At 36.1% G+C, this 15,341-nt stretch overlaps 1 protein-coding gene across 1 annotated transcript; it reads right to left on the reverse strand.

Annotated features, from left to right (window-relative positions):
• Nucleotides 1–1,742: 1,742 nt before the first annotated feature.
• On the reverse strand, nt 1,743–12,650 carry LOC126784773 (sterol 3-beta-glucosyltransferase UGT80B1). Its single transcript, XM_050510279.1, has 15 exons — nt 11,862–12,650; nt 11,671–11,778; nt 11,220–11,368; nt 10,239–10,481; nt 9,531–9,642; nt 8,987–9,157; nt 8,340–8,403; nt 7,420–7,477; nt 7,135–7,312; nt 5,882–6,012; nt 5,476–5,578; nt 4,180–4,256; nt 3,846–3,893; nt 3,579–3,728; nt 1,743–2,243 (listed from the first exon to the last, which is right to left on the reverse strand). The coding sequence occupies exons 1-15, from the start codon at nt 11,929–11,931 to the stop codon at nt 2,046–2,048; spliced, it is 1,860 nt and encodes a 619-aa protein (XP_050366236.1). The 5' UTR covers nt 11,932–12,650; the 3' UTR covers nt 1,743–2,045.
• Between the last annotated feature and the right edge of the window lie 2,691 nt (nt 12,651–15,341).

The following is a 15,341-nucleotide window of genomic DNA, read 5'->3' on the forward strand; positions in this document are numbered from 1 at the left end:
ACAGCTCGGTTTTGAACGCATCAATGGTGGCTCGGACATCCTCAGCGAGGGTGTCCATAGTCACATGTAAAGTGTCAAGGGCATCACTCATGGCCCCCAACTGCTCTAACGAGGCACCTCCTCTATCTTCATCATCATGTCCTCCCCCCTCGGGAGCTCTTGTTTTTTCTAGGGCCGCAACTCGGTCCTTCAGTTTTTCAAGTTCCTTCTTAGGCCCTGCTCCTCCCCTGGGAGCTTCTGCCTTCTCTAGGGCCACCACTCGGTCCCTTAACTCCTCAAGATCCTCCACTCGTGTCGCCAACTTCTCTAGATCGACACGATCCAACAAGGAGGTAATATCAATCAATCTATCAGGGACTCCCGCAAGTTCACCGAGTTGTTGATCATAGAAATCGAACCGTTGCGCGTTCGTCATGTTTCCCACCATCGTATGAGTCTTAAGCACAGCCGGCAAGCCGGCTCTGATACCAGCTGTCACGGGCCGACTTTTGTAGAGCAAAAGGCAGACCGTGCGGCACTTGCTAATCGATGAACGAGTAGCAAGTAAGCCAAGTGAGTACCTTGCAAGGGACAATGGAAAGCACACGATATTAGTATAGTGTTAGCGGCAAGCAAGAACACAGTTTATATAGTTGTTGGGCAATCTCATGAACAATTTGATAGGCAACAAGAATGATCTCACGGGGCGCAGATAATTGAATAATTCCTCTCTTTATTGATGGTAAGACGTTAAGGGAGGCGCAAGTACATGTGCTTACCTATACTAGTTCCGTAGGCCAACCGTCGCCGCCTAGGAACCCCTCCCTATAATAGCATATTTTGCAAAACTAGACTTGGCAGGGGGAAACATGGAACCTTCCCACCATGAGCCAACTTAAAAAAGGAAATTACAGAAAATATAAATTACAATACTGCCACTAGCACGCAAGCAACCGGCCATAGGCATGACTCATGACCTTGGACAAGGTTGCTTGCGGCCTTACAAGTGCGGCCCCTAACACTATGCAATGAATCATATTGTGATATGCCAAGGACGCACAGCAGTATGACTGGTTTTTATACTTGGTTCTAGTAAAGAATCAATCAAACCACTATTCAGTAAAGACTCATCGAACTACTATTGAAAAATAAAAATAAAAACACTAGAAGAGAAATTAATGAAAGAATGAAGCATATTCTTCAGAAAGTTATTTCCCCTCTTCTATCTTCGTTAAGATGAGCATGGCCAGTGGAGAAAGTATCTACTACCTCTATCATAAGTTCATAACCCATATGCGAGTAAAGACCAACATGGACAAACGAAACATACAAATTGCAGTAAAGCATTTGCAGATGATAACCAATTTTATTCTCATAATGTAACAATCTATCTAAGATACCAGCAGGGTTCTCACAAGCAAAAATCAGGGTACATGTTAAAATGTAACTGTTACAGGAATTCTACTAACCCAAATGATTCTCGTAAACCAGTAAACAGCAATACAGAAATCCGACTTGAGGACAAGGGGGCGGAAAATTGATTTAATATATTGTTAGAGCAAATCTCTCTTCCTCTATAATTAAGCCTGATTCTCCTCCAAACTGATTTCTTATAAATTAATAGCTTGACTCACTTGTGCTTATGAGTATTACTGCATTCAATGTAGATCAGCAACAGTATAGCTGTAGTGTAAATCAGCTTGCAATGTATCTATATATTGCAAACTCTGTAATGATATGATATCAATGGAAATCACTTTCTACACAAACTTTGTTATGATATGAGATCAATAGAAATCACTTTCTACAATAATTAGGCTTAGTTCTGCATACATTCTCACTACAGATCAGTTTCTCTAACTGAAAATGAAGTCGAAGAGACCTAAGTCTCTTAAGCAAGCTGTCAGAAACCTATCTTAGCTGTAAATAGTATTATTAATCAAACCCACACCGAGAAGCCAAGAATGAAATGAATGAAATGGCAGATGAAAATGATTTTACTATAAGAAAAATATTGAAAAAAAAAAAAAAGAGCTATACACTAGTACAAGATGTAGCACAAATTTTTACGATCCACATGGCAGGCAGCACCATTTCTCAACCTGAAGAAAGAGCCACTGCAAGGGGTTTGCAAGTTCATCTTCTGAAGAAGCAGTTGGTAATGGTAGCTCAGGAGGTAATTGCCGGTGAAATGCATCAACTGCAGCTGCAACACCGTCTTCATTCTCTATCAACTTTGCTATTTCTAGTGCTCGAGATTTGACCTAGGATAACTCAAGCTCAATTAGAAGTAGTACATGTCTTGATATGTTTCTCAACACTATAATTTTCATACTATTAATTAGATGGCATATAAAGTTCTCGTGCGAAGGATCACAAAAGGAAAAAAATTAAAGTAAAACCTAAATGGTTAATGTCATATGCTCAACTTCGATGAGTTAGGCCCCTGATAGGTAGTAGCATTAGCAATTTTTTTTTAATGTTTTGGCAATCCCGGAAAATATCCAAATTAATTTCAATTTATACTAGGAAGTAGGAATCATATTTTTCTTCTTATAGTTATATTTTCTGCATTTGCAGCCTCTTTGGGTGGAATAAGAATCTAGTCATAGAAGTGTATATAAATATTATTAGACTGATATGTTATAAATAATATTGAGACTAGCTTGAAAAAAATATGACATCAGGAAATGAAAATACACTATAAATGCTAGTACAGTAAAACCTAATGCAATGAAGTTACATCATCATTGATGTTCACTATAGCCACATGAGCTCACATATTCCTCTTTCATATTTTCAGACTTTCTGATCCTTGTTCTTCCTTAATTTCTACTACAGTGAAGAAGAAAAAATGCATATGGCCCATACCCCTCCTCAATGTGTCTTTTAATCTAGCTAGTAAAACAGTTCCTTTTCATGTCCGTGACGGTTCAACTAAGTGTGCCTAGCTTGCATTTTGTAGGATATTTGCCAGAATAGCTGAAGTTTGAAAGAAACATTGTCATATACTATTTGTGAAATATAGAACATTATCTTGAGATTACAAGGTATACAGGAATGGAAGAACCAAATGGTCCATCTGGGACCTTGATTTTGATGTCATAAAACCATTAGCCTAACCCAAATAAGAAAACCTCCACAGTAACTCAATTTCAGTTGATGAACTATTGAACTCTATTGGATTGTTTAACATGGACTCAGGAGCTAATGGAGCAGGTCATCCTGGATTTGACATTCCCAATACTCATCTTCACTTATCTGTCGATAGAATTACAAACAAGCAAGGTGATAGGACCGATAGCTTGATATGTTGCTGACTCATATAGACAAGCACATTTTCAATTATTTCAACCAAAAAGAAATTGGGCTTTATTTAAGAGTGTATATTATTGAAGCAAAGGCCTCACAGCAAAACTAGATTTTTTTTTTTTCTTTGCTGTCCAATCTCAAGCTCTCACCAATTTCAGAAGTAATATCATGTATAGGAATTAAATCTTGTTCAAGTCTAAACTCTTTCTATATAGCAGTGCACCAATGCCATAACATTTTGTAATAGGTATTATTGTTGATAAAGTACGGTATGACATCATAAATACCTCTGGCTCCAACATGAATCTTATAGCATTTGAAAGGCTCTCAACGTCAAGCTGGGATATAGGTATTGGTGCAGGTCCCAGTCCTTTCTCATGTATCCTATCACCCCAGAAGAACTGATCTCCAAAGAATGGCACTATGGTTGTTGGACACTATTATTTTCATTACCATTAGATAGCATCAAACAAAAAAAGGTTATTCAATTGGTGGAAACTATTCTCCCAGAAAAAAAAGGTGATAAGAAAGACAACAGTGACTGAAAGTATTACCCCAGCTCTTAATCCTGTAGCTGTGGTTCCAGCACCGCCATGATGAACCTGCACAATAGAAGAAGAATAGCTTCAAGTTAACTTATAAATATCATTTCACAGTAAACTTTTCAGTAAATTCAATTTTTAACCAGATGGATTTGAAGTATGATCAGAAGTTGTACAGTTGCTTTACAGGCTTCCGCTACCATTAATTGGTCGAAAAAACACAATAAGAATGGAACCATATAGTACCCAAGCAAATATATCTAACAGATGATGAAAACACATTAACAAAAATTTGAGATGTCAAAAAGTTCCCTTAAGCTTGACAAGAAGTGAAAATACAACTTACCACTGCAGAACATTGAGGAAACAACCAATCGTGGGGGCAGTCCTCCAACAGGAAAACATTGTCGGATGCTTCTGTTACTGCAAGAGGCAAATCAAATTAGATATAAAATTAAGACCTTATGTTTTCCTCTCCAATAGAATCAATACATAGTAACTAGAAAGCATATAGAGAATTAATTTGTATATTCAATTAAAAGTCAAAACACATCAGTCATATTTTAAGAAGTGATTCAACCAATCAGGTTCTTGCTGATGCATAAAGATTCTGGAGTGTTATATATATATCTGTGAGATCTGCAAAACAATCTCCTACTTATGAAATTTTACTTTCCATTTCACCTTGATCCTGATTGCAACAAAAAAATTTCAGCTAAATCATTTATCTTTTTTAAAGTATAGAATTACCCTTTGAATCGAGCATTCTTCAACTTTTACTCCTACAGATAGAATACTAAAGAAGAAAGAAAATAATTAATTTAAACCAGTTGACCATCTAGTCCAGTGATCATCAGATGTATAAATTTACCCACAAAAGCATAAAATTTTGTTAATCAATCCAAGACATTTGAACTATGTAAAGAACTGTTAGAAAGCCCTACAAATAGAGGTGGCAAACGGGCCAGGCTGGGCCGGCCATTTTAAGCGGGCCAAAACCGTGCTCGGGCCGGCCCATTTATTTATTGTGCCGGACTCGGGCCGGCCCATTTGCTTAAATAATAAGCTCGGACCTGGCCCGGGCCAAGAAACGGGCCGGCCCAGCCCATTAGCATTATATGACACAATAAAAATAAAAATATTATGTACTTAGAATATTTATTTTATATACCTATTTAAAATAGGAAAATAAATAAAATACTACAACACATTTCATAATCTTATTTCTAAAATGTTACATATGTCAAAATAATGACTTTTTCTTCAGTAATTTGATAATATTTATGAAATATTGTAGTTAAAATAATGAAATAATCAAGATATTTTAATTTAAAAACTCTAATATTCAAGTCTAATAATGATGATTGTTTAAATATTTATATAAATAATATAAAATTATGTGTTTAACGGGCCGGCCCATGAATTTATCGTGCTCGGGCCGTGCCAAGCTAAAACCGGGCTCAAGCCGTGTCGGGTACATGGGCCAAAATATCTCGGCCCGGCCCGTCCTATTACAATAACAGGCTCGGGCCGTGCCTGGCCAATTTTTAATGGGCCGGGCTCGGGCTTTTGGGTCCATTTGCCACCTTTACCTACAAAAACACCAAAAACATTTGTTTGTTACAAAAAGAAAGATACTTACAATTCCCTAGGTCTCCCCAACCTCTATCAATTATTCCTCTCTGTCCTGTGTCTTTCAACGCCTCCAATATGATTTCAGTGGTTTTCTTGGGATCCTCAAGGGGCTTAACAAGAAACAGGTGAAAATTGGAATCATATTCTATTTGAACACATGATGCATGATACCAACATCTTTTATAAATGTTAATCACTAGAAAAATTTAGAAAGACAAGACAAATATGCAAGTGAAGAAACAGGAGAAAAGCCTGAAGTCCTTTCTTTCTTTTTCTTTTCTTTTTTGACAGCCAATAAGTCCTTAATTATCCATAAGAAACAAATTCTCCTTTGATTCACTTTTTCAAGTGATGGTAAGAAACTGACAGATGGAAATACATCAATGAAATATAGAAGGTGGATATCGTCATACCATGCTTCCAAATCCAATATAAATAGGTTTTGGCCCTTTCTGAATCCACTGAACAAATGCGTCTTGAGGTTGATACTTCGACCCAAGGTTTAGGAAACAATAACCAACAACATCCACCAAGGATCCCCAATCTGGAAAAAAATTTCCTATCATGTCAAACCTTCCAACATAAATATTGCACGTACACAAATATAGGAGCTTAAGATGAATAGTGTGAGGATGTCATTTGACAGCTACTATATTCACAATTTCCAAAAAGAGAAGCAGTTGATTGAAACATTCAATGCTAGAGTGCATGTCTGGTTCAAAGATCTCTCAGTTCCAATGCTAACATTTCAATTTCATCTTACCCCTAGTTGTTATGATCTTTAGGAGTATAGTATTACAACTATCCAATTACAAAGAAAAAATGTTCATAATTAACTGATAGTACTTTTAACAGTTAATCACCAATATTCAGTAATATCATAGGATACTATCAACTATCTGATGGAAGTTTATCGGTGAAAAGATGTGGCTAAAGTAAAATGCTAGTATACCGAAAAGAACATAGTTTTAAACACATTTTAACGTCATACTAAATAATAAATAGCTACTACTTCCGGAGAAAAATAATATTTTAAGGTCCTGAGTTTAACCAGGTAGCGGGCTTGCAAAAGGGAAACCCATTTCACCATCGCACCAGCTTCATACGTACATTTACCAGTCGACAGGAATTGCCATTAAAGGTTCTCCATAACAGAAGCAAATTAAAATCATTTCTTGGTTCTCTTTTGATACAGTTGCACAAGACAACAAGATAATTCATAAGTTAATGAATGGGGCATATTCAAAGGTTCTGATTAAGATGGAAGAGCAAGTTTTGTATACAAGTATTAGTCCCTATAGAACTCCAACTTTCTGCAGTGGCATATATGGTCAGCAAAGAGAAGCGAAATGAGACCTTTAGACACATGTGCAAGAAACAAGATTTTTATTTTACTTAACATACAGACTCACAGGTAAAAAAACCTAGTGAGAAGTTAAAGATGTAATATTAGAATAGGTATCTTTGATTTGCCAAAAAAACACCAGTGGACCTCTATGCAGTAGCAAAAGGAGTTAATATGAAGATAGCATCACCATCATATGGAGCAAATTACCATGTATCACAGGATCATCGGAATGGCAATTAGCTCACTGTAATAACTACAACAGTTCACCCACATTCCTAACTCTAGTCAATGATACATGACAAAAAAAAAATCGCTTACCACTTGGTTTTGGCACAACATGAGGACTCCACATATACCCAGTTGGCAAATGAGATATTGATCCATGGTATGTGCTAAAGTATGCAATAGGCGCAAGCTTCAACTTTTTTTTCCGGAAGTCATTTATATAACTCCTGATGCCCCACCATATCAGTAGATCCACAACGATATATGAAAGCTGGATATGGCAAGGACAAGGGAGAATATGTCTTCCTTAAATTAGTCCACTTGTTCAATCATATGAAAATATGTTGGTAGAAGCAGAACACCAAAACATGGCCATACCCAATATCCAGCGCTTTGAGGTACACGTGCGAGAGGGTGAGGGAATTCATAAGTAGGCCTGCCTATAGAAAAGATTGATGAGATAGCATAATAAAGGAAGAAGTTTTAGCCAAATTAAAGAACAAATAATATTTAAAAAAAAACGTCTTCTTTCCAACAATTTCCATTCATGTAATCTAAAACACCAATGTAGTCAACGTGACCAAGAATTTGATTTCCTACCTTTTCCACTCTCATGTCAATCAGTAACTTGAAGCACAACAGCCAATGTCACAGAAACCTATTTTTATTTTTTTGGCTTCCATTACATTATTTTACATCTAAAATGAGAAGGAAGAAACTCTGGGCCATCACATTCCCATCTACACTCAAAATAAAATAGTCAAATAGGTGACTAAACATAAGACACGAAACAGATCAAAGATTGGTTACCAAGTTACAAGACATTTTGGCATCTTTTATTTTCTTTTCGTAAGGACATTTTGGCATCTTATGGTAAGAGAGTTGTAACGTAGAATGAATATATTAGTTCTGTTCCCAAACCACCCTACCAATTTGAGCCACTACTCAAATGAACTGTAGTTTGAATGACTGATCCAAATTGATAGGTTAAAAATACGTGACAGGTATAGTTTCAGGTAAGAGAACACAAGTCAATATACACACCAATTATCCATAAGAAGAAAAATAAAATAAAATAAAAAGTCAACACAACACCATGGATGATTGCTATACTAACCAACGTTCAAGTCAACTATGCTCAGCTCTGAGGTTAAAATTAAAAATCAAATACATAATGAGATATATAATTTATGCGTGTCTTTCTTTTTATTCAAGATTACGTTAAGAAACATGTAATGCATAAATAGTATTATATTTTTGTACCACATAGTGAAAGAAAAATTGTGGTCAACACTCACGTCCATGGCATTGTGAAGAAAATGTGAAGGGGTACTCCAAGAGCTTCAGCAACATGTGCATGTCCTGCAACCCGTATCATATGTTTAGACAAGTTTTATGATACGTTAACTTTTCATATAAGAAGATGAGAGCACTATAATAATTTCATACATCTCGTGTATCTTATAAATTAACAAGACGAAGGTGAAGAAATAAACTGGTAATCTGATTATAAATTCCCAGTTCCCTTCTTCTCTACTTACACAACTTTTCCTTCTCAAAAAACAAAAGGTACTTACACAACTTTTCTTCTAGCCAATTTACAAAGTAATAGATTCCACCAAAAGTAAGTCTTGAAGGGGCTAGCAATCATTGTTACATATATGTTACTCCTAAAGAAGACACAAGAAAGAAGTTTTTCATTCTCCTATAAGTATTTAACTATTTATACTTCCTGAAGGTTCAGGTCGTTTCAACCTTCTGTTACTAAATATTTATTCTGTGCCTGGATCCAACCACTTGTTCTCACTACAAAAACAGCTTGTAGGAAATCACCATGCAGGACGATTTGATAAGGCAACCTTCTAACCTTTTACATTACTGTAATAAATAGTAACTGGAAAATAATTGTTATGAACTAGCAAACAGTCAACTCCTAAGAACTCACCATAAGCAGGAGGATTTGCAATAATCGCTTGAGCCTTAAACGGTACTCCAGTTTCTATATCTGGCTCCGTGCACGCCGGAAGAAGAGATTCAATAATTGCCTTTAGTTCCTTTCTTTGTATAGATATTTCTCCTGGTCCAGATGGAATTAGACCTTTATTTCTGGCCATATCTAAAATTAAAAGGCACTCAATTCAGTGCTGGAATAAATCCTCCAAGTAGAAGGTATGAAAAAATAAACTGCCCTAGGTAAAGAACTAGAAGAGATGGTAAAACTGGAATTGGGTGTAAAGCAAGTTACACAGCTATCAATTACAAGATCATTCATGAAATTAATATTCAAGTCAACACACTGAGAGAGAGAGAGAGAGTAAAAATGTTTTTGGCGATCCTCTGAAGAACCACAATTAGGCAGACAGCATAAGAGGCAAAGTTAGATAGAGGGTGTGAGGGACATAGAAAGTATTCTACCAACCCAATATCACCATCAAAAGTAGTTAAATTGAAAAAAAAAAAAGGAAGTTTAATACTAGGTTATCCCTTACATCCTGCCAAAACACGAGGATCACCGCCCAATGGATAAAATTCTACACCAGCAGACTTTACAAAAGTGCTGAAGTTAGCATGAGTTGCCAACCTAACACGGTGACCAAATTCCTGAAAAAGCAAACATCAGACCATCCAGAATTAACAGCATACTAAAAAATCTAAGAAAAACGCGGTATGATTTTTTTTATTCATACAAGGAAAATGAGTAATCTGACAATGACATCTGAAACTTAATACAACTATGTCTAGCATTATAGCACCATCTATGTATAAAGGTAAAATACCACTATTCTATAACATGACTGTTGATTGCTCACCTCAACCATCATGTGAGCCCAAAATTTAAATTCATGTGATACAACACAGAAGTGGGTGGAAAACTAAGTGGACACACTTGATCAACAAAACTATAACTATACAGATATAAATAATATATTCAATAGCATGGTGAATAGTGCATTTACTTACTAACACAAATTGAAAAAACTGACTCTTCTATAAAAAAAAATAAAAAAAAAATGTCTTCCTAATGCAGGAAAGCAATGTACAAATATAGGAGATAGGAATATGTTCATTTATCATATGTGGAATAATGATTAATGAGATTATTTTGGTAGAAACTAATCCCTTTACAAACAAGTACATACTAACACACGAGAAAAAATATTATAGCAAAAATCAGTCAGTTATGTTGCTTAACATGCCTGAAATCTCTTTGCCATAGCCAGAAAAGGTTGTACATCTCCTCTTGTTCCAACAACAAGCATGGCAATTTTCAATCTTGGAATTGATTTTGCTATGTTGGAAGTTGTATCACCAAGACTGATGGGTACATCTTCAACCGAATGAAGCTCTAACAGTTCAGATGCAACAGGTGCACTTCTCTCTAGATCAACTTCAACTGTTCCATCATTTTGTATCTTGACCATCTCAACAATTAGTTTTTTCTGAAAACCAAGAAAAGAAAAATAATTAGCAGACAAAATTTGGAATAAACATGATGAGACATGTAAGTCACTAATGTCATATACTTTTATACTATGGTTGCAGCTTTTAGGGGGGGGGGGGGGGGGGTTGGAGGCGGATGTTAACTAGAGGCTACAGTTATCAGAGCTGCTATATTATTCAGCAGCAGATAACTCAAGTTATGTCATTATATTCATTTCATAATCAAGTATTGAGAGAATATAGGATGGCGTAAGGCGGGGCCATTCGTACACAATCATGCTCAGATATTAAACATGTGCATGAAGATGCAGTTCCATAACAAAAAGTATCTATCTTAGATAGCGTGTATTAAATATTACATGTTCTGATTTAAGTACCTGCCATCAGGAAGACTAAGCTCTACAGAAAAAAAGTACAGACCCTAACATTGTATCTTAGCAAGCAATCTGCATGTAAGACCCACATGTGAATCGTGCTACATGTCACCCGGTATAATTCAAGTACACAGTTGGGCACCAACACCAGGGGGCTTGCTGGGATCATAGAACTACTATTGAGAACTCTAAACCATACTTCAGAATATGAAGTTTTGGGCATCTCCTTCTGCGGCCCATTGTTTTCAGGGGAACGCTTTTAAAGCACGTCTTTGCTTAAGTAGCACTTGCGTGAAATGATAAGTTAGAAGCAGACATGAGAACGGGAACACTCAACAACATGCACATTATGTTGATATCTACCTTTTCACGTTCTGACAGTCTATCCAGCTTTAGATCATGCCTTCGACTTTCCCTCCTCTCTGTCATTGATCTAGCGAATTTTATCTCATGCTCATCAATTAACAAATTCTTGGGAGTGACAATTGGTGCCGTGATCCAATGGTCCAAGCCTGCATAAAGATATGCTTAGACATCAGTAGTGTGATCACATAAATTCAAAACGAAAGCAGCAAAAATAGGTGTCATCGGTGATTACTAGCTTATACAGGACATATATACCAGATAATACTCCACCATCCTATATATCAATTCTAAGCCTCCTTCATGTAATAAAGTCTAGCAAATGATGATATATGATAGCAAGTTTCTTGCATTTATCTTTCATTAAACAGAAAGACCCTCATCTATATCCTCACTGTTAGGCTTCATTTTGGTCGATAAATGTATAAGAACCAAAACAAGCCGCACTAACCTCTCCGAGGTGAAGAACCAACTTCGAACTCTTTAGACTGAAAAATCTCCAAAACCGACGAACGCCCTGCTGAATTTATCCTCTGAGTCTCTGCCTTCCTAAACGAACCTGCATATAATCACTCATTTCAAAACCAGTAAACCAATGCTACTAGATCATAGTCCATTACTGGTGTAACTTAAAACCCTTACTATGTCCGGGCCTGCTAACACTTTCATCTTCGGATAATTTCAACGGATGGTCTACCCCATTACTTCCCATTTTCACCTCACACACAGCCCTCAACAACAGAAACCCACCAAAACCACAACTCCGAAAACCTCAGTGCTAATCCCCAATTTCCAAATTCTTGAATGCATTAGAAACATGAGCTGACTTCTAATATCAGTTCCCTGAATTCCACTAAAATTTGAATCTAAAAACTTCACAAAACACAGAAACCAAAAACCACCCACAACTCTCAAACCCTTCAAAAAGCAATCCCAGCAATCCAAAACCCTCAAAAATCAAGAACTACAGAACCCACAATTAATAGAAGAAACGGAAATCATCAATACTGAGCTGGGTGATTTAGGCAGATCATAATTGCCAGCTCTACTTTGACCCAAACAACAGCAGCCACCAGTCAAAGTATGGACCAGTTGGTAGCCAAAAGTTCAAACTACCTTTTGGGCCTCCCAAAATGAATACTAAACTTGCAGGAAAAGCTTAGCTTTCGGAGTTTCGGCAAAGATGGGATTGAAACAAGAAGAAACAAAGAATCCACGAGAGCAATCTGAATTCTATGTACACGAAAGACAGCACTTCAAACCAGATGAGGAAGAAGACACTTGAGAAATTGCTAAACCTTGGAGAAGAATCAACGAAACGTTTGGAGGTACTTGATGGGGAGTTGAGGGAGGGGTTTGGTTACAGAAGAAGCTTAACAAAGGAAGCTTCAGTCTGTGTCGGAGTTCTATGAAACATCGAGTTTGTCTCTCTGGTCAAATTGTTTTATGTCTCTTTTTTATAGTCAGTGTAGTCTTCCTTTTTTATTTTCTTTTTTATGTTTTATTCTGCAACCAAATGAATATACCTGGGTAATTAAAAAAAAATTGAATATACCTCCATGAATAAAAGTTGTCTTGGCGATGAGAATTCGGAACAAAGCCTAGAATTTTTATCAAGTGAAAGAAAAGATGAATAGAGAAGAGTTGGGAAGAGATAAAAAGTCCACTCATTCATTCATTCTCATTGGCAGACGTAAGATTTACATCAGAGTACATAACTAATGAGTAATTACGTGGACATCCACACATAATTATATTTATAACACTTCCCTTTGGATGTCCACGAATGAATGATGAAATTGAACGGGCTTAATGTTGCCTCATTAAAAACCTTGTCATGTAACAAAAATTCAGTAAGACAAAAATAACTCTGGTTGAAGGAGAAAAAAACACAACACTCGTAATGTCCTAGATAGCATACTTCTGGATGCTCCCCTTGATAAGAATCTCCCCTTAATTGTTGCAAACTTCATACACTGCGTAAAACAGTTCTACATGTCTATCATAATAGTGAGACCATGTATACATTGCATCTAGGGGCTCATCACAAATTTTTCATACCTACAAAATTAAAGCAACACCTACGTAGCTAAACAATTATAAATAAGTGTTACCTTATAAGGTCAGAAACAGCATGCTCAATTCATACAAAGTAATAGGTCAATTATCTTTGTATAGTTGGAAGCATTGGGAAAATTATTATGGCATATCAAGCCTTAATATCATTGTGTATTGATACGTCTCATATATCTAAACTCTTCAAGAGCTCTGAGAAATTTTTAACTTCGTGAAAGTTAAAATATAATGCAACATAATGATCATAACTAGAAGTCGATTTCGTAGTCTAACATAATACTCATTGAGGAAATTATGTCGCGTTAACTAACATAATGAGTATATATGAGACAGCTTTAGTACGTCTCTAAGAGTCCATGATCGACTTCTGTAAGGATTTCGTAAGCGATACGCTTATATTGACATTTTTGGGAAATCACTTGTAGCAATGTATCCTTTAAGATCCTCATCACATACGATGACAATGTCCATAAGTCTCTCGTTACTATTGCAATAAGTATATGTAACACCAACTTATAGAAAAATTGACAATCTTGCCAAGGAAGATTTTTCACAATCTCATGTCTTTATATTAGACATTGCGGCATAATGATTCAACTTCACTATAAAAAAACATTCATTTGTATCGTGTTACAAGTCTGTATCTCATTTCAATTCAAGTATTCAGTTTCATTGGAATCGCCTCTTTCCAATTTGGTCAATATATATATTTGTCGACATTCATAATGATTCGTGGTATAGCATCAATACAACCCTTAATGATCTTTGGTAAGTACCATGTAAATTATCCTCGATGATCATCATTCATATATCTTACACATTCTTATATGCATGCATGATCTTATTGATTTGGGTACTCATGCCACTTCTGGGGCAAACATTGTCACTTCAAGGACAAATGTCAATCATCTATCTAGCTAATGTGGATCTTTTACTTAGTCTCTCATACAAAGCATTAAAGGGCATGTATAATCTTCCCTTTTTAGGAGCTTTGAACTTTAGACCTAGTGGATACATTCCACATAAAATTCATGCTTTTATTTAAATGGTAGTAGTTTTTCCTCCCCCTAACGGCGGGAAGACTGTCTTATTATGACCATGTGCAATAAAATGCATTCTAGATCTAACACTTTTTTCGAGCAAAAAAATTAATTAATTGGCGGGTGGAGAACCCAAACCAATTCTTAGGTCAAAAACATTACGTTCATGAACATCCGTACGAACTTTAAAATTGAATGACGTTCTCTTTAGGGGAAAACAATGTCACTTAAATACACTTGCATCCCACAATAGGGTTAAATAGATATCCTCCACCAATTTATGTCATTCTTCAAGAACAATCTTTCTTCCCCTCATGGTTGGATGAGTATCTCATTAGATTAGTAATTGGGTAAACAAAAGAGGACGTAACCAGTCACGTACCCAAAACTGAAGGCATTTGATGTAATGAGTGAATAGTATGTGCTCTTCTGGAGTCATTAATTATGTGTAATCAATACTCCAAGTTCACTTTTATCCTATTAGTTAGGACTAATAGTTCTCATATTTCACATAATGAACTTCATATTCAAATAAATTTGATGCTCGAAACTTCAGGCTCGATGTAGCTAAATTGCTAAAGTGAAACTTCAGGCTCACTATAACAGATATATAGTTTATACTCACAACTTCAGGCATGAGTTTTCATTATTAGAACTTCATGTTCTAAACTTCTAATACAAGGTTTTGAACACAGACGTTAGGGTTGCTAGCCCGTATGAATAACAAAATATAAATTATAAGATACTGTGGAAAAATTGAACACAGATGTGAAAGCTTTTCTGGTTTACTTCTTGATAAGAAACAGTTTACAGCCCTAAACTATATGTAGGAAAGACTAAGTGATAAAATAGACTTTATCACACAACACACAACATGCTATACATAATTACATATCAACACTGATAAGCGATGACAAGGTAAATTATACAAGTAAACTATTAACAATGACACAACAACTCCCACCAATCTACTGAACATCACACTAGTTTGGGGCATAAGAGCAAC

The sequence above is a fragment of the Argentina anserina genome, chromosome 2 (assembly GCF_933775445.1).
Source record: "Argentina anserina chromosome 2, drPotAnse1.1, whole genome shotgun sequence".
Taxonomy (NCBI): Eukaryota; Viridiplantae; Streptophyta; class Magnoliopsida; order Rosales; family Rosaceae; genus Argentina; species Argentina anserina.